This window comes from Ahaetulla prasina, chromosome 6 (genome assembly GCF_028640845.1).
Source record: "Ahaetulla prasina isolate Xishuangbanna chromosome 6, ASM2864084v1, whole genome shotgun sequence".
NCBI classification, from domain to species: Eukaryota; Metazoa; Chordata; class Lepidosauria; order Squamata; family Colubridae; genus Ahaetulla; species Ahaetulla prasina.
In genome coordinates, this window is record NC_080544.1 from 31,785,718 (window position 1) to 31,805,474 (window position 19,757).

Genomic DNA, 19,757 nt, shown 5'->3' on the forward strand with positions numbered 1-19,757 from the left:
CGCAGAAGACCTGTACTAGGGATTTGAACCACTGAACTGCCAACCTTTCTGATCGACAAGCTCAGTGTCTTAGTCATTGAGCTACATAGTCAGGCTAACAAAGAGTAACTATGCCCACCCAGTCACATGACCACCAAACCATGCCCACCAAGCAAGCCATGCCCACAGAACCTGTAGTAAAATATTTTGAATCCCACCACTGTGTGATACCATGGTTTAATAATTGGAGTGCTACAGATATGTCAATCAAATTTCCAATCTTCTTTTTCCAGCTACTCCCAACTTCCCATAAATTGATGTGACCAGTTAATACCCAGCGCTTATTAATCCACAGTCAATTCTCATTTATCCATTTCTCTGTAAAATCCAAGTTTCTCTGATCATTCTGGCAGCTTCACAAGGAACTGTATTTTGGCTTCTTTTCTATAAGCCCTCATTATCTGAATTTAATTTTAAGGGAGGCACTGTTTCACCAACAATTCCATTAGGTATTCCTCCCTTGATGTTGTTCAAAGTGATTACGCACTGAGAACATTCTCGCAGGCAATTCAGAGGTATCTGGATAGAGAAGCGGCTGTTTGGGATGTCTGGCTGACGTCGTGGCAATATCACATCACAGAGAACAGGTGTCCTTGTTCCCTGTGCTGAGATGTCCCTGTTTGTGGGCTTCGAGAGGAGCCAAAGCCACCTTCTAGGGGTGGCAAAGCTAAGGAAGGGTGCCCTGAGAGGCGCGGGAGAGATTGCAACTCTCCTGCTGAACCATGGGCTTTTTTCCCTCTGTGCTATGGTGAGGAGAAGAGGCAACCTAAAGATGGCTGCCATGAAGCTGGAACCACCAAGAAACACCTAAGAACTGGAACAGAGTCAGTGAACAGTGTCTGGAGCTGTGTGAGAAGAAATGGAGGAAGAAGAAGCGGAGACAACAATGAAAATAATAGTAATTGATGAATTAAATCATGGGGGAAATATATTAAGAGAGTTGGAAGATACTTTTGAAAGGGAGATAGGGGCCTGGGCAGAAATTTTGGAAACTAGGCAGTGGAAGAGGGTAGAGGTGGGAGAAATACCTAGATTGAACAGCCAAGAAGCAGATGCAGACAGAGATAAAGATCCAAGAGAGGAATATGGGAGGCAAGCAAAAAAAAAAAAAAGCATAGTAATTAAAGTATTGAAGCGTGCAAGAGATGATGGATAGATGATTTCTCTTTTTTATTGTTCTAGTTTGCTTTTCCTTTTCTCTCTCTCTCTTTCTTTCTTTTTTTTTTTTAGGTAGGTGACATGATTAGAAGTTAGGTAGGATAGAAAGAAAATATCTTTTAATAAAGGGTGACATGACAAAAGGAAGGCATAACACATCCCCAAAATGCTGGAAATACTTGGCTATTGGAGATTTAAATGTGAGAATAAGAAAGACATTATTATTAAAGTAACCCCTCAAGGCTACAACACACGAGTTCATTTATATATGAACTTATGAAGGTTTCAATATTATTGAAATATTGAATAACTAAATAATGAAAGATTATAACTCAACAAAAATATGTGCACTATTACCAGAATTATGCAAACGTGTCAAACATAGTCAATATGATGAATATTATTTCATTTGTACTAAAATGTAAGACACTCAGGTGCCATACTGTTCACACATTGAAAACTTGCGGGGGCAAGTGGCTGTAAAAGTGGCTGTAAGGAAAACCTCATGAGCAAAGTTTCCCCACTGCAGAAATAAACACCAAATTCCTGGATATTCAGAGAGGGTGATGTCATCAGAGCAATGTTGACTCCTTCCACATGTCCAGCATTTTTGAAAAATTCTTTCACACTGAAGTTGACTGAGTCTTCTAGAGCAGGGGTCTCCAACCTTGGCAACTTTAAGCCTGGAGGACTTCAACTCCCAGAATCCCCCAACCAGCTTTGCTAACCTACTAGCCTCCAACCACCTCCACAAAACCTCCATCCATCAAATGTCCAACCACTCATTGCTCAACCAACCTTCCTTCAACCTCCTGTTGTACATAACCCTCAATCAACTACAAATCAAAATTAGGTATGCACACCCCTTACCTCTCCTACACCAAATACTACAGGTCTCAAATGTAAATTAATAAATGCAAGAAATATTGTAAACAAATTACCCGAATTTGTCCTCTTATTAAACAATGGTACATTTGATATTATATTTGTTTGTGAAACATGGCTGAACTCATCCCTCCCTGACTCCGTTATTTCAAACAAAGAGAATCAGGTTTTTCGATCAGATCGTGAACACCGCAGAGGTGGTGGAGTTGCTATCTTTTACAAAAAATCATTGAACTTAAAAAATATTCAAGTTGCTCATAAACTTTCTCTTCCTGAAACTATTATATGTGACCTATGGGCCTCTGGTGGCGCAACAGGCTAATGCAGCCTATTATTAACAGCAACTGCTTGCAATATTGCAGGTTCAAGTCCCACCAGGCCCAAGGTTGACTCAGCCTTCCATCCTTTATAAGGTAGGTAAAATGAGGACCCAGATTGTTGGGGGGCAATAAGTTGACTTTGTATATAGTATACAAATGGATGAAGACTATTGCTTGACATAGTGTAAGCCGCCCTGAGTCTTCGGAGAAGGGCGGGATATAAATGCAAAAAAAAAAAACACCTATTCATTAACACCACACTTAGATTCTTACTACGCTACAGAGCCCCTGACTATGACATCGATCATGCAGATATGTTAACCTCACTGCTAACATGGGCTACCTCTTGTCCATATCCTCTCATCTTCCTGGGTGACCTAAATCTACCTTCTATAAACTGGATAACGAATGTACAACTAAACCAATCCATACTACACTATACAACACCGTTACAAACCTAGGTCTTGAACAACTAGTAACTAACAATACAAGACTCAACAACTGCCTCGACCTCATCTTTTGCAGCAACCTGAACTCAATTTATGGAATACTAATAAAAGAACCCTTCTCCAACAGTGACCACTGCATGATAGACTTTTGTCTCAATATACACCCTCACATAAATCGTCATAATAATAGTACTCCTAACTACAATTTTAAAAAAGCCAACTATGACCTTATAAACAACGTTCTCTCATTTCTTGACTGGCTAAATCTATTCTCAACTTGCATCACTGCCGAAGACCACTATAAAGTATTCCTACTTGAAATCAATAGAATCATCAAACTATATGTACCACAAATCACCACCAAAAAACAAACAAACAAACAAAAAAACAAATTACCCATATCAATAAAAAAGCTTCAATCCAAAAAAAAATCCCTCTGGAGAAGAAACAAAAAGGGCTATGTAGCTAATTTCAAAAACTGATACAGAAATATTTGCAACCAAATAAAAACTGAATGCATCATTTACCACACCAAGCAAAAAGTAGACCTTCTACATACAAATTCAAATCGTGCTTTTTATAATTTTGTGAACAATAAACTTAAAGAAACAAGATCCATCCCACCACTAAAAGAATCTAATGGCAAAGAATGTACTGATGAAACAGTTAAAACAAACCTCTTTAACACATTCTTTGGCTCAGTCTTTGTTAAAGTGATGGCTCATATCCAACTTTCCCAAATCATACTAACAATGAGTACAATGACTTAACACATATAGACTTCACAGAGGATAATGTTGAAAAAGCTCTTCGCAACCTGAAACCATCTTTATCTATTGGGCCTGATGGTCTATGTGCATACTTCTTAAAAAAAAACTTTCAATAAATATAAAAGAACCCCTAAGCATAATCTTTGATAAAGCTTTCACAACTAGTTCCCTTCCCAAACTTTGGTCACTAGCCACAGTCGTCCCTATTTTCAAAAAAGGAGACCCCAGCCTAGCTGAAAATTACAGACCAATCTCTCTATGTTGCATCACTTGCACAGTAATAGGATATATCATAAACCAATCCATTACCCTCCACCTAGAAACAAACAACCTACTCTCTAATAAACACTTTTGTTTCAGAAAAAAATTATCATGTAATTTACAACTTCTCCACTGCAAAAACATATGGACTACAAACCTTGATCAAGGCAAAGCAATAGATGCAATCTACATAGACTTCTGCAAAGCTTTTGACTCAGTAGTACATGATAAACTTCTCCTAAAACTAAAATCCTACAGTATTTCAGGACCTCTTCACGACTGGATAAATGCCTTCCTGTCAAACAGACAACAAGTGGTCAAAATTGGAAACGCTCTATCAAATCCTGTTCCTGTCAAAAGTAACGTTTCCCAAGGCAGCATTCTTGGACCAACTCTCTTCATACTATTCATAAATGATCTCTGTGACCTTATCTCAAGATATTGTGTTCTCTTTGCTGACGATGTCAAACTATTTAACACCACCAACAATATTTCTACCCTTCAAAAAGACCTTGACTTTGTATCCGATTGGTCTAAAACTTGGCAACTCCAAATCTCCACCAGCAAATGCTCAGTCTTACATATTAGGAAAAAGAACCCTAACACTAAGTACAAACTTGATGGAGATTACTTTACAGATGACCCCCACCCTGTTAAAGACCTTGGAGTTTTCATATCAAATGACCTAAGTGCCAAAGCCCACTGCAACTACATGATGAAAAAAGCTCTAAGAGTTGTAAACCTAATTTTACGCAGCTTCTTTTCCAAAAACTCTACACTTCTAACCAGAGCTTATAAAACATTTGCTAGACCTATTCTTGAATACAGCTCACCTGTCTGGAACCCATACCACATCTCAGACATTAATACAATTGAACAAGTCCAGAAATATTTTACAAGAAGAGTTCTCCGCTCCTCTGAAAACAACAAAATACCTTATACCACCAGACTCGAAATCCTGGGATTAGAAAATTTAGAACTCCGCCGACTCCGACAAGACCTGTGTTTAACGCACAAAATCATCTATTGCAATGTCCTTCCTGTAAAAGACTACTTCAGCTTCAATCGTAATAATACAAGAGCAAACAATAGATTCAAACTTAATGTTAACCGCTTCAATCTTGATTGCAGAAAATATGACTTCTGTAACAGAGTTGTTAACGCTTGGAACTCACTACCTGACTCTGTGGTCTCTTCTCAAAATCCCAAAATCTTCAACCAAAAACTGTCTACTATTGACCTAAGAGGACTATAAGGGGCATGCAAAAGAGGACCAAAGTGCCTACCGTTCCTGTCCTATTGTTCCCTTTCATTATATCAAATTAATACTTTTGCTTATATATATACATATTTTAGCCTATATTTTATATTTTATACATATTTTAGCCTATATATATATGTTTATATGATGTGTTATTGTTTTTATGACAATGCTTGCATATACTGTTGTGACAAAATAAATAAAAACAAATGCTATTACTATTGCTCTTTCTTCATGAGGTTAAAAAGGAGGAAAGGTATTTTTCATAATACAGTTGCTACACCCTTGACTTGAATATTCCAGCTATGAAGAAATATCTTACCTCTCAGCGATATTACCAACAACCTTTCTTTTTTAAAAAAATAATTTTTATTACAAATAGTTTTTAAAAAAGACAAAAACAAAAAAGAAATATTGACACTTTCTTCTTTCCAACAGTTTTGCGTCGGTGATCAATACTTATATATTTTCTCTCTCTTATCCTAATGTATCTTTTTTGCATATATTTCTAATATATCATATATATATCACTATAATATATTATATTATTCTAATTATTTTATTTACGTATATACTTAGATATACATGTGTACCCAATTACCCACAATCTTTCTATCCCTCCTTAGATTATCAGCCTTCCAGTATAATCAGCAATCTAAATTAAGACTAACGAGAGTTGTCGCAATGCCATTAATAATTGTGTTAAAGATATTCACATAATATTCCACCAATTAAACACCATCTAAATTGCAGCAAGGGTGATGGGACAGCCTCAATTTCAATAACATGCTTTTCCACAATACAGAGTCAGCTAATAAAAGCACACACGTTCCTCATCACTATTACCACTGTAATAGGGCTATCAAGCATGAATGCAATTGCCAGGCTATGGTTCTGATATGTAAGGGGAAGGCAATTCTTTCTAAAAATGGGATATCTCTAACGGGAGGAATCTGCAAATGGAAATAGGGCATGGAAGCTATTTAAGAAACAAATATCATAAAGCTTTTATCAGGTTTTACCGATCTGGTTCCTGCTAGATGTACTGCTGAACATAGCTAGTTATAGGACGTAATGCCTATGTGTTTCTTTGGCTCCTGGCCACTTGATTTTCCAAGAGTTAATTAAATCTGTAATTAATCAGGTGGCGCTATAAATTATTTAAATTATTTTCTTGCAACACACTTGGGTTTTACAAAAGTTTCCTCCAATTGAAACTGATCTACAAAAGTTTCCTCCAATTGAAACTGATCTAATAGAAACCGATCTAATACATATGACAATTTCTTTTGCTATTTGTGTTAAGCTGAATAAGTACCTCCCATCCATCCTCCCATAAGGCCTGCCATGCTCAGGCTCAATGAGGAGAGAAGAGATCAAAGCAGCAACATTCTATTAAACTTATTGCCAAACAAGGGAATAAATCCCTTGGTTAGGGATAGCTGACCGTATCCTTATTTAAGAAGCAGTTCTGATGCATGCTGCTTTTCCTGGGTCTGGGAAACAATGACTGATTTCTAGCTCTGATATGATACTTGTGTGTGGCTTCTGTCTGTGTAAGAGACCATGGATCTCTGATCTTTCGACTGGACGACAACCCTGACTTGATTCTTGGACCCTGGATTGGATTTAGACGCATCTTCTGCCTGCTTCTATTAAAAACAAGCTTTTTCAGGCAAGCTCCTGTTTTGTTTACATTCTTTGTTCACTGTTTATCTCTCAAGTCTTAATAGAATAGAATTTTTTATTGGCCAAGTATGATTGGACACACAAGGAATTTGTCTTGGTGCATATGCTCTCAGTGTACATAAAAGAAAAGATACCTTCATCAAGGTACAACATTTACAAAACAAATGATGGTCAATATATCAATATAAATCATAAGGATTATCAGCAACAAAGTTACAGTCATACAATCATAAGTGGAAAGAGATTGGTGATGGGAACGATGAGAAGATTAATAGTAGTGCAGATTTAGTAAATAGTTTGACAGTGTTGATGGAATTATTTGTTTAGCAGAGTGATGGCCTTCGGGAAAAAACTGTTCTTGTGTCTAGTTGTTCTGGTGTGCAGTGCTCTAGAGCGTCATTTTGAGGGTAGGAGTTGAAACAGTTTATGTCCTGGATGTGAGGGATCTGTAAATATTTTCACGGCTCTTTTCTTGATTTGTGCAGTATACAGGTCTTCAATGGAAGGCAGGTTGGTAGCAATTATTTTTTCTGCAGTTCTAATTATCCTCTGAAGTCTGTGTCTTTCTTGTTGGGTTGCAGAACCGAACCAGACAGTTATAGAGGTGCAAATGACAGACTCAATAATTCCTCTGTAGAACTGAATCAGCAGCTCCATGGGCAGTTTGAGCTTACTGAGTTGGTGCAGAAAGAACATTCTTTGTTGTCCTTTTTTGATGATGTTTTTGATGTTAGCTGTCCATTTTAGATCTTGCGATATGATAGAACCTAGAAATTTAAAGATTTCTACTGTTGATACTGTGTTGTCTAGTATTGTGAGAGATGGAAGTATGGAAGGGTTTTCCCTTAAAGTCTACCACCATTTCTACGGTTTTGAGTGTGTTCAGTTCCAGATTTTTTCAGTCGACCTCTCGTCTATATGCGGATTCGTCATTGTCTCGAATGAGACCAATCACTGTTGTATCATCTGCGAACTTCAGTAGCTTAACAGATGGATCGTTGGAGATGCAGTCATTGGTATACAGAGAGAAGAGAAGTGGGGAGAGCACACAGCCTGGGGAGGGGGCCTTTGCTAATTGTACAGGTATTTGATGTGATCTTGCTTAGCTTCACCTGCTGCTTTCTGTTTGTTAGGAAGCTTGTGATCTACTTACAAGTCTGTTCCGGTACCTGTAGCTGGTTTAGCTTAGTTAGAAGAGTGTCTGGAATGATGGTATTGAATGCTAAACTAAAGTCTACAAAGAGGACCCTTGCATAGGTCTTTGGAGACTCAAGATGTTGTAGGATGTCGTGCAGAGCCATATTAACAGCATCATCTGTTGATTTATTTGCTTGGTATGCAAATTGCAAGGGGTCTAACAGCGGATCCGTAATGGTTTTCAAGTAGGAAAGCACTAGCCTTTCAAAGGTTTTCATGACTACCGATGTTAAAGCAACTGGTCTATAGTCATTCAGTTCCTTGATGATGAGCTTCTTCGGCACTGGGATGATAGTAGAGCATTTGAAGCAAGAAGGAACATAGCACATCTCTAGTGATTTATGGAAAATATGGGTGAAAATGGGGGCCAATTGGTCAGCACAGACTTTTAAGCAAGAAGGAGTTATCTTGTCTGGGCCTGGAGCTTTTCCTAGCTTTTGTCTGTGAAATAGGTCCTGCACTTCCTTTTCTGTGATCACTAGGGGTTGTGAACCCAATGGGATGGGGTCAGTTGTAGCAGGCATGGCTGCTGTTGGTGTGTCTGAGATGGGGGTTGTGGAGATAGGTGACTGTAGTTTCCTTTCAAACCTGCAGTAAAACTCATTCAGGTCATCTGCCAGTTGTTGATTACCTTCAGCCTGGGAAGGAGGTTTGCCATAGCCGGTGATATTTTTAAGAGTTTTCCATATGTTTGCTGGTTCATTTGGTGAAAACTGATTCTTTAGCTTTTCAGAGTAGCTTCTTTTTGCTGCTCTGATCTCCCTTGTTAGTGCATTTCTGGCCTGATTGTACAGCATTTTATCACCTTTTCTGTAGGCTTCCTCTTTGGAATGGCATAGCTGCTTAAGTTTAGGTGTGAACCAAGGTTCGTTGTTACTGTATATTCGCAAGTTCCTTGTAGATACACATAGGTCTTCACAGAAGCTGACATATGATGTTACAGTATCTGTGAGTTCATCTAGGTCTGCAGAGGTATCTTCAAAAATATTCCAATCAGTGCAATCAAAGCATGCCTATAGCTTTAATTTTGCCTCCTCCATCCAGATCTTCACTGATTTAATTGTTGGTTTTGTGGTTTTAAGTCTTTGCCTGTAAGCAGGTACAAGGTGAATCATGCAATGATCAGAGTGTCCTACAGCTGCACGTAGTAAAGACCGATAAGCATCTTTTAGTGTTGTGTAGCAATGGTCTAGAGTATTCTTGCCTCTGGTGGGACAATTGACATGCTGAAAGTATTTTGGTAGCTCTTTCCTTAAGTTTGCCTTGTTTAGATCTCCCAAAATAATGGCCAATGAATCACGGTGTTTGGCTTCAGCCTCCATGATTTGGTCAGCTAGAGTTCGTAATGCCTTGTTTACACAGGCTTGTGGTGGGACATAAACAGCACTTAGAAGAAATGAGGAAAATTCATAAGGTGAATAGTATGGTTTGCAGTTGATAATTAAAGTCTCTAAATTGTTGTCACAGAATTTGTAGATTATTTTTAAATCTCGACACCAGTTGTTAATATATAAGCCTCCTCCTTTCTTTTTACCAGATATTTTTGTAATTCTGTCTGATCGTTCAATCTGAAACCCTGGAATGTTCAGGCTGCTATCTTCAATTGATTCATTTAACCAGGTTTCAGAGAAGCATAGGACTGCTGAATTGCGAAAATCAGAATAGTATTTGTTTAAGAGGAGAATTTCATCCATCTTATTTGCAAGTGAACGTACATTTCTTACGAAAATTGAAGGCAGAGGAGTTTTAATGCAATTTCTTAATCTGTTTAAGATCCCAGCTCATTTACCTCTCTTCCTTTGCTTCCGTCTGGTTTTTTTGGTAGTCCATGGCTATGTGGGAATTGCCTCCTCCTGTGTTAGAATCTCCTCCGTGTTTGTAAAGACCGGCGGGGGTGAGATCAAAGAAAGCTGCTCCTTAAAGAAATGTTGCTTAATTTTTAGCAGATGGTCTCGTGAGTAGGAAATCCGTAGTGAGTCGCAGAGAACAATTAGAAATAAAGAAACCATTAGAGAGCATTTCACCAAGGCAGCCTTCGTCGGTGCCATCTTGTGCCTTATATGGCCCTTGTCCTTGTCCTTGTAAGTGAAGTATTAAATTCCAGTGTGTGTGTGTGTGTGTGATTAGAACCTGAAACAAGACAAATAGTATATGCTAATAGCCTGGCTAAGAAAAGTTTAACTAAAATGTAATGGTCTAGTGTCCTACAAATGCAGTGGCATCTGGTCCCCACTTCTCTGAAACCCACTGAATTTGGTACTCAATGCATTTTGACATAAAAAATTTGACCCGATACTCATCAGTTATTTGGTAATCTTAGACCTTCTCAATGTCGGCTACCTTGTGACTCACTACATTATTCCTTATGGGAAAATTTTGTTTGGTACTCATTGTTTTTGGCACTCATCATGCTTCCTGGAACCAATTAACAATGCGTGCCAAAGCACCTCTGTACAAAACCTTTAGCACCGTTCGGCATATCCTATAGTTAAGTTTATGGACTGCAACTATAACAATAAAACTGAGGGAAGAACTTGAATCAGAAGGTTACATATGCCACTGGTTTGCCTATCAACAATTGAAAGAAAGGTTTAAACTGGATTTTAAAAAGTTATGGATTTGACTTTGTTAAAAATGAATTGGAAATTTCATCATGGCAATGATGATCATATTGCTAAAATTTATAAAATGTTATTGAAATTGAATTTAGAAAATGAACATGTAAAACACTCTATGATTCAGTGGACAAGGAACTTTGGATATAATGTGATGTTTGAACAATGGGAAAATATGTGGATGAAGGGTTTAAAATTCACATTAAATTATAATCTAAAATAAATCTTTTATAAGTTAATGTATCATTGGTATGTAACACAAGATAAGTTATCTAAGATGTACAAAGGTATGTTAAATGAATGCTGGAAGGGTAAAAGTAGAGGGGACATTTTATCATCTATGGTGGACATGTGAGAAAGCAAAAAAAATTGCTATATGATTCATATTTTAATACAAACTTTTTTTGAAAATGGAGATAAAAATGAAACCAGAATTTTTCCTTTTGGGTTTATCGGTAAAAGAACTAGAGAAAAAAAATTAGAACTTACCGTATTTTGGGGACTATACGATGCACTTTTTTGTCTCCCAAAAGGGAGCAAAAATGTCTGTGTGTCTTATAGACCGAATATTGTCGAAGCCCCGTCCACCCGCCAGCCATTTTTTTTTTGGTCTCCACCTGTCCTTTTTCAGGCTTTTTTCTGGCTTATTTTGAGGCCTTTTTTGGCCTATTTGGGGGGCTTTTTTGACCCATTTTCAGGGCTTTTCTCAGTCTGTTTTTGAAGCTTTTTGGGCCTGTTTTGGAGGCTTTTTTCAGCCCATTTTGGGGGCTTTTTTGACCTGTTTTTGAGGCTTTTTTTGGCCCATTTTGGGGCTTTTTGGCCCATTTTGGGGCTTTTAAATTGCCTGAAAAAAACTCAAAAATGGGCCAAAAAAATCCTTGAAAATGGGCCAAAAAAGCCTCAAAAATGGCTCTCAAAAAGCCTCAAAAACGGCCCCCCAAAAGCCTCAAAATGGGCCAAAAAAAGTCCCAAAAATGGGACAAAAAACCCTCCAAAACAGCCAAAAAAAAAAAAAAAAAGCCTCGAAATGGCCCACAAAAGCCTTGAGATTGGGTTGAAAAAAAGCATTGAAAACAGGCTGAAAAAAGCCTTCATAATGGGCCAAATGGGCCCTGGAAACAGGCCAAAAAAAGACTGGAAAAGGCCCAAAAAAAGATAGGCCTAAAACTCTTCTTGTTGTTTTCCTCTTCTAAATTTAGGTGCGTCTTATAGTCTGAAAAATATGGTAGTTACCATATATGTTGACAGCAGCAGGACTATTGTATGCACAATAATGAAAGGACACTTGGATTCCTACCATGGATGAATGGTTGCAGAAATTGATGGAGTTAGTTGAAATGGCAAAATTGACCACTTTGATTAAAGGAAAGAACATAAGTATTCTGTTTCCACATGGAGACCGCTTCTGAACTTTGTGCTTGATGTGGGAAAGAGTAAAACTCTGACTTGGGTGTTACAGATTAGACTAATAGATCTTTATAGAAATGACTTGTTCGTACAATTGTGGAAAAACAAAAAGTTGTGATTTGATGTTAATGCCTTATTTTACTGTAACAGAGAGAGTCTGAAGTCAATGCTTCTTTTTCTTTCCCTATCTTTCCTCACTTCACTTTTCCTTTCCCCTCCCCCCTCACTGCTCTTCTATTTACTTTTATATTTTACAATACTTTATAACTCAATAAAAATATTAACAACAACAACAAAAGATTATGGAATGCAACTATCTTTGGCAAAATCTACATTATTAAAATTCAACAGTTGGGAATCCAAAGGAGAGCTGAGCAGATGGCCTCAACTACTTTTGTTTGGATGGAAAATTCATCCTAGAGTTTCATATTGTTTAATTCAAAATGGAGGTACAATAGGTGAAACAGGCAATGTGGGAACATGAGAAAAAGATAGATAAAAATCCTAACCAGTAGGTTCTCGGTTGCTTAACCTTGATACAGATCCTTGGCTACCTACTTGTTTAATCCACTGCTGAAGTGACCTTAATTATTTTTCAGCACTCATTCAGATTGAAGCCATTTTCTAATTGGTGTTTTTGACTTGCTCCCATCCTCTTTAGAAGTAAAATTCTGCTCAATGGGCTGTTTCTGGTTACTGCAACAGATAGCAAAAGATATTTCAGGGTAACTGGTGCTTTGTATCTTCAGGAAGATCATGTCTGTAAAAAGTTAATCAAAGATTGAATTTCTTCCTATAGAATGAAGATGAGGAGTTTCATCATAATGGCTTATTTATGCCATGGAATGCTCAGCTTGGAAGAACTGGAAATTTCAGAAAGACTTGACACTAACTATAACATGGACCCGGAGTGTTTTATGAATATTGTACGTTAAATCCATTTTGACTGTTTTATTTTGACAGGTGAAGCCAGATACATAAAGGAAATGCAAAAGAGGGATCATTGCCAAATCTATAGCCTTCGAAGGATTATTTATTATATTTACTCCAGTATGATGTAGAAATGTTTAATGCTAAATGCTATTTTATACAATATAAAAACCACCAAATAATGAGAGTAACCTCAAGAACATTTTTAAATATTTGATTTAGTTTTTTCTATCCAACCTGTATTTTTCTAAATAACTCCTTCTTCCTCCTATTTCCCCCATAACAACTACTCTTTGAGATGAGTTGGGCTGAGAGAGTAACTGAGATTGATGTCACCCTGATATGCTGATGTCTCAAGTATATGTAATTTAAAATTCTTTGCACAATCTTTATCCCTCCATCGTTATGATCAGATGATAGAGAAGAATTGCAAAAGTGGCTGCAGCAATGAGCTGGATAGAATGGGACCTGCTGGGGGGAGGACCTGGCTGTCTTTTACTCTGTAAACATGAATTTAGGATACAGAAGAAAATTAGCCACATCGATTCTTTTCATCCCCACTTAGTTTACTTTCCTCATTTAGAATGAGCCTGAAATGGATCCCAAAGCCTGATGGAAATAATAGCTTTGAAAAATGTTTTAAGAAAGGTTTTATCATAAAAGAATTCTGAGAAGCAATTCCAGATGTTTCAATAGAGAAAGAGAGGACTCTTTCTACAGGTTCAGTGGTTCTCAGCCTATGGTCTGTGGACCTTGGGAGGAAGGGCATGATGTGATCACAGGGCGTCCATGAAGACTTGAAGGAATGTTATAATTTAAATCTTGAGTTAAGTCTTGGGAGTCCGTGGCCCTGGTCCCTGGCCACAAAAGGTATTTAAAGGGGTTCCATAATAAAGAAAGGGGTTAGGAGAAATTTGAACAGTAGACAATATATATGGTATAAAATGATCCTTTGCAATGCCCCAAAATCTAATTAAAAATGCAATCTGGGTTTAGCATAGGCTTGGCATCAGAAATACTGATCTTTAAATACTAACAGTGCAATATTTTATATATAACCAAGCAAGGCATGTAATAATAGACACTGTTTTTACAGGAAACTTCACTATACAATATTTTTTTACAGAAATCTTTGGGTTTAGAGATGATGTTTAAATGTACTTTATTTTTTCTGAGAAAAAAGAATAGAATAGAATTTTTTATTGGCCAAGTGTGACAAGGAATTTGTCTTGGTGCATATGCTCTCAGTGTACATAAAAGAAAAGATACCTTCATCAAGGTACAACACTTACGACACTTAATGATAGTCATAGGGTACAAATAAGCAGTCAGGAAACAATATCAGTATAAATCATAAGGGTACAAGCAACAAAGTTATAGTAATAAGTGGAAGGAGATGGGTGATGGGAATGAATAGTAGTGCAGACTTAGTGTAATGTATTTGAATATTTGGAGGGAAATTTGGGCGGGAAAATACACGTTTCTGATTGGCTGGTGCCTCAGCCAAAATACTATATAAAGAGAGAGGTTTGCCTAGTGTCTTTGTTGGGTTCTCACAATAAACCTAAGAGCTGTTGTCATTCATGTGGTCTTCTGCCTCATCATTGCCCAGACTTAACATTGGCGACGAAGGTGGGATATTGAGGACAGTGAGACCCGGAAAGAGCTGAAGGAACAAAACTAGGTTTCAAACCCAGCCAGTTGTTGAGGGCGGCCGCGTAGCGATGTCTAGCTATACCCTGCCAGCGCCATTCGACCCAGCCAAAGAGAAATGGGGGTCATACATGGCTCGCTTTGAATGTTTCCTCGAGGCCAACGAACTGCAAGGAGTGTCAGATAATCGTAAGTGTGCATACTTCCTGAGCCACTGTGGACCAGAAGTCTTCGATACTGCTGAATCGCTGTCGGAACCAACACCGGTCCAGTCGGTACCATGGCCCGTGCTCCAGACAACGCTACGAGTGCACTACACTCCGGTGCCATCGAAGTTCGTGTAAAGGTTTGAACTGAGGCAAAGAGTTCAACGCGAGGGCGAATCAATCAGCGTGTATATGGCCGCCTTAAGGAAAGTGGCGACCCATTGTGAGTACAGGGATTTGGAGGACACCCTACTCGAACAACTCATTTGTGGGGTTAGGGACATATGACTGCAGAGGCGGCTACTCTCAAAGAGCAACCTGACCCTCATGATAGCCCTCGATGAGGCCAGGGCACATGAGATGTCCACCAAAGCAGCGGAGACTTTGCAAAAGCCGAACATGCCGAACTCCGCAGCGAAAGTGACACCAGTCCACAGCGAGGAGATCCAGGCAGAATGGGAAGGTGAAGATGAGGAAGAAGTATTCCAAACCGGGAGACCGGAGAGAAGCGACCGTGACGAATGTGTGAGTTGCGGGGGCCAACACCAACGACAGAACTGCCGTTTTAAAGATGCCGTTTGCCGAAGGTGTGAAAAGAAAGGACCTAGTTAGCTCAAGTTTGCCGAGCCACCCAACCATGCCACCAAAAATTCAGAACTGAATTCAAACCAGCCAATCAGCAAAGCTCCAGTTCCGCGAGACAGCCAGCGATTGGGCAATTCAAAAAAGGCGCGAAGTCAAACCACACGACTGTATGAGTGGGCCACACATCAACACGACTAGAGAAGAAGATATTCACCAGGACCTACATAGAAGGAGTATCGTGTAAAATGGAGGTGGACACCGGATCGTCAATTACGATCATGTCCTGGGACATGATTACCAAAAACCTACCAAAAGTCGCAAAGCGCCAACTGCAGCCACAGAAGCTGAGAGTACAAGACTACCAGGGAAACCGGATCCCTGTTCGAGGCACCACAACGGTTCGAGTGAGATATGGACGGTTCAACAAATCCCTACCGATCACCATAGTCGATGGAAACCTGCCCAGTTTACTGGGTCTCGATTGGTTCCGGGCCCTGGGAATGGGCATCACCGGAGTTCACGGCGTCGGCAGCGACCTAAAGGAGGAGCTGCTGCAAGAGTTTGAGGACGTTTTCCAGGACAGCCTGGGCAAGTATGTGGGGACTCCCATCTCGTTTAATTTAGACCCCCAGGTAGCCCCGATTAGACTGAAGGCGAGGAGGGTCCCATTTGCCCTAAAGCCCAAAATTGATAAAGAACTAGACAAGCTAGTAAACCAGGGCATATTGGTTCCCGTTGACCACGCAAAGTGGGAAACACCAATAGTGACCCCAGTCAAGCCAGACGGATCTGTCCGTATCTGTGCTGATTATAAGGCTACACTTAACAAAGCACTGCAAAAGAGTGCTTACCCAGTCCCCATCGTGCAACATCTGCTGCACTCGCTAGGACCGGGACGAGTTTTTGCCAAACTTGATTTAGCACAGGCTTATCAACAGCTACCTGTTGACAGCAAAACAGCCAAAGCACAAACAATTGTCACACATAGGGGCGCTTTTAAATGTACCTGACTACAATTCAGAGTTAGTGTAGCGCCTGGCTTATTTCAAAATCTAATGGAAGGTCTTGCAAGGTCCACCTGGAGTAGTCCCCTATTTTGACGATGTATTGGTATCAGCCAAAGACTTAGGGGAACTAAGAGACAAATTGCGAAGGGTTCTGGAAATTTTTAAAACTGCGGGACTTAAGGTCAAACTTAACAAATGCCAAATTGGAGTAGAATCTGTAGAATTTTTGGGATATCGAATAGATAAGGAAGGCATCCATCCTACCGAAAGCAAGGTGCGAGCAATAAGGAAGGCTCCACCCCCAAAAAACAAAGCAGAGTTACAAGCATTTTTGGGACTGTTAAACTTCTATGCGGTTTTTTAAAAAAATAAGGCAACTATGGCTGAACCACTTCACAAGCTACTAGCAAAAAACTCTGTGTGGACTTGGGGCAGGAATGAGGCAAAAGCGTTTGAAGCGGTTAAGAAGCTATTGTCTAGTGACAGCATTCTAATTCAGTATAATGGAACCTTGCCCCTAGTATTGGTATGCGACGCGTCACCCTATGGAGTAGGGGCAGTCCTCAGCCACAAGTTACCGAACGGAACCAAAGCCCCAATTGCTTATTTTTCCCGCACGTTATCAACAACAGTAAGAAATTATAGTCAATTGTATAGGGAAGCATTAGCCATAGTCTCAGGTGAGAAAAAATTTCACAAATATTTGTTTGGGAGGCAGTTTGAAATCATCACAGACCATAGACCACTGTTGGGACTCTTGGCGGGGGACCGGCCAACACCAGTTGCATTGTCTCCCAGACTGACCCGTTGGACTATCTTCCTGGCAGCATACTCGTACCAGCTGTCTCACCGACCGGGCAAAGACTTGGGACATGCAGACGCTTTAAGTAGACGTCCTTTGCCAGATACAATTGAAGACCCAACCCCGGGAATACCGATTTTATTAATTGACTCTCTGGACTCTGGCCCTGTCACTTCTGCCGAAGTGGCTATAGAGATATTATTGTCCGTACAGTAATTGGCTGGGTGCAGAGGGGATGGCCCATTTCACCGGGAGAAAAGTTTAAAGAGTTCACAAAAAAGCGTTTGGGACTGTCTGTACAAGGGGGTTGTTTGTTATGGGGGGATAGAGTGGTTATTTCGTTGCAGTTACGCGGGCACGTTTTAGAATTGTTACATGTGGGACATCCCAGAATTGTCAGAATGAAAAGTCTAGCAAGGAGCTATGTCTGGTGGCCACAGATGGACAAAGACATTAGCGATCAGGTAGGGAAATGCCAAGCCTTCCAGGAATCGAGACCGTTACCCCCTATAGCCCCAGTAAGGGAGTGGGAAAAGCCCCAGGGACCTTGGTCGAGAATCCACATAGATTTTGCAGGACCCTTTCACGGACAAACATTCTTGATTGTTGTAGATGCCTACTCGAAGAGGTTGGAGATAATTTTAATTAAAACCACGATAGCAGAAGCTGTAATTAGAGTATTATGGCGACTCTTTGTGACACACGGGTTGCCAGACACCCTAGTGTCAGATAATGGGCCGCAATTCACGGCAACTCAATTCGAGGGGTACTTGGCCGAAGTGGGCATCCGCCATGCCCTCTCGGCGTCTTTCCACCCGGCTACGAATGGCCTTGCAGAGCATTTTGTACGCAGTGCCAAGGAAGCACTATCAAGAATTAGCCCAGGGGATTGGCAAACCAAAATTGACACCTTCCTGGCAGCACAACATGGGACACCTTGTGTAGCCACCGGCCGCACCCCAGCGGAGCTATTAATGGGTAGGAGGCTCCGGTGCCCCTTAGACAGACTTAATCCGACATACTCCCCTGATGGGTACCAAGCCACAAGGGACAAAACCAGACAAATGGTCTCAGGCAACCTTGTGTGGGCACACAACTACAGCGAGGGTCCATCATGGTTAGGGGGGAAGATTGTAGGGATGACAGGCCCCAAATCATATTTAGTGGACATGGGGGATGGCAGAGTTTGAAAACGCCATATAGATCAATTACAAAAAAGAATGCAAACAAATCTAGAAACCAAACAACCAGACCCTGACTACCAAACATTTGAACCAACAGCTAGCTCAGACCTGAGGCGATCGGAGGACTTATCTGTGAATGAAGAAGTCCAGCGACACCACACGAGTCCTCCAGAAGACAGCAGGGGCGACTCTGCCAATAATCTAGGGCCGGAGGGCCAAAGGGAGGAGCTGGGAGAAACAGAGAGTCCCTCTGACCAGCTCGACTCCCCTCCAGGGAATGAATTGCGCAGGTCAGAAAGAGTTAGGAGATGCCCTGTCTACCTGCGTGACTACGTGTGCAAATAACATGCAAATATTATGTAAAAAGGGGCTAAGTGTTTTCTGGGAGGAGAGGAGTGTAACGTATTTGAATATTTGGAGGGAAATTTGGGCGGGAAAATACACGTTTCTGATTGGCTGGTGCCTCAGCCAAAATACTATATAAAGAGAGAGGTTTGCCTAGTGTCTTTGCTGGATTCTCACAATAAACCTAAGAGCTGTTGTCATTCACGTGGTCTCCTGCCTCATTATTGCCCAGACTTAACACTTAGTAAATAGTTTGACAGTGTTGAGGGAATTATTTGTTTAGCAGAGTGATGGCATTCGGGAAGAAACTGTTCTTGTGTCTAGTTGTTCTAGTTGTTCACTGTAGTGTTGTTTTGAGGGTAGGAGTTGAAACAGTTTACATCCAGGATGTGAGGGGTCTGTAAATATTTTCACAGCCCTCTTTTTGACTCATGTAGTATAAGGTCCTCAATGGAAGGCAGGTTGGTAGCAATTGTTTTTTCTGCAGTTCTAATTATCCTCTAAAGTCAATAATCAATTCCAGCACCACCCTAATCCAGATCTTAAATTCTAGACCGCTAGTGAGGAGCCCTACAAATTAAATTGTTTGCCAGTCTTATCACAGGCCAACTATGTAATTTCTATTTCATATTTTAAATTTTTAAAGAGTTGTTCCTGATAGCCCTTGCACTAAGCTTAGAGTAAAAGCTTTGCACGTGTTAAACAATTCATCTACACTGAAAGGAAAACTTGACAATTATCTACAGGATCAATGCAAGACTGTACTCTACAAAGAAGTCAAAAGACACACATATTAAAGGCATTTAAGATTCTCCATTCTCATAATGAAGAAAAAAATCCTAGTGTTTATTTTTGTCTGTTTCATTCAAAGTACTTCAAAAGTTTATCTATGTTCTTAAAACACCAGTTTTTCATTCAACTGACTTTGGGGATGGATCCTCGACAAATAAATCTGATCTTGCTTATGCTCCACCTTTTGAAGGTTTATATTTTT

At 39.9% G+C, this 19,757-nt stretch overlaps 1 protein-coding gene across 3 annotated transcripts in view; it reads left to right on the forward strand.

The window, feature by feature from the left end:
- Nucleotides 1-6,499: 6,499 nt before the first annotated feature.
- The window catches only part of LOC131200921 (lysosomal acid lipase/cholesteryl ester hydrolase-like), a 69,544-nt gene continuing 56,286 nt past the window's right edge, over nucleotides 6,500-19,757 (forward strand). For 2 of the 3 annotated variants that reach the window (XM_058188329.1, XM_058188332.1), the window contains exons 1-2: nucleotides 6,500-6,818; nucleotides 12,851-12,977. In XM_058188329.1, the coding sequence (XP_058044312.1) occupies nucleotides 12,852-12,977 (126 nt within the window). In that variant the 5' untranslated portion in view covers nucleotides 6,500-6,818; nucleotide 12,851. The remainder of the gene's footprint in view (nucleotides 6,819-12,850; nucleotides 12,978-19,757) is intronic. The other variant, XM_058188330.1, reaches the window with a different exon arrangement.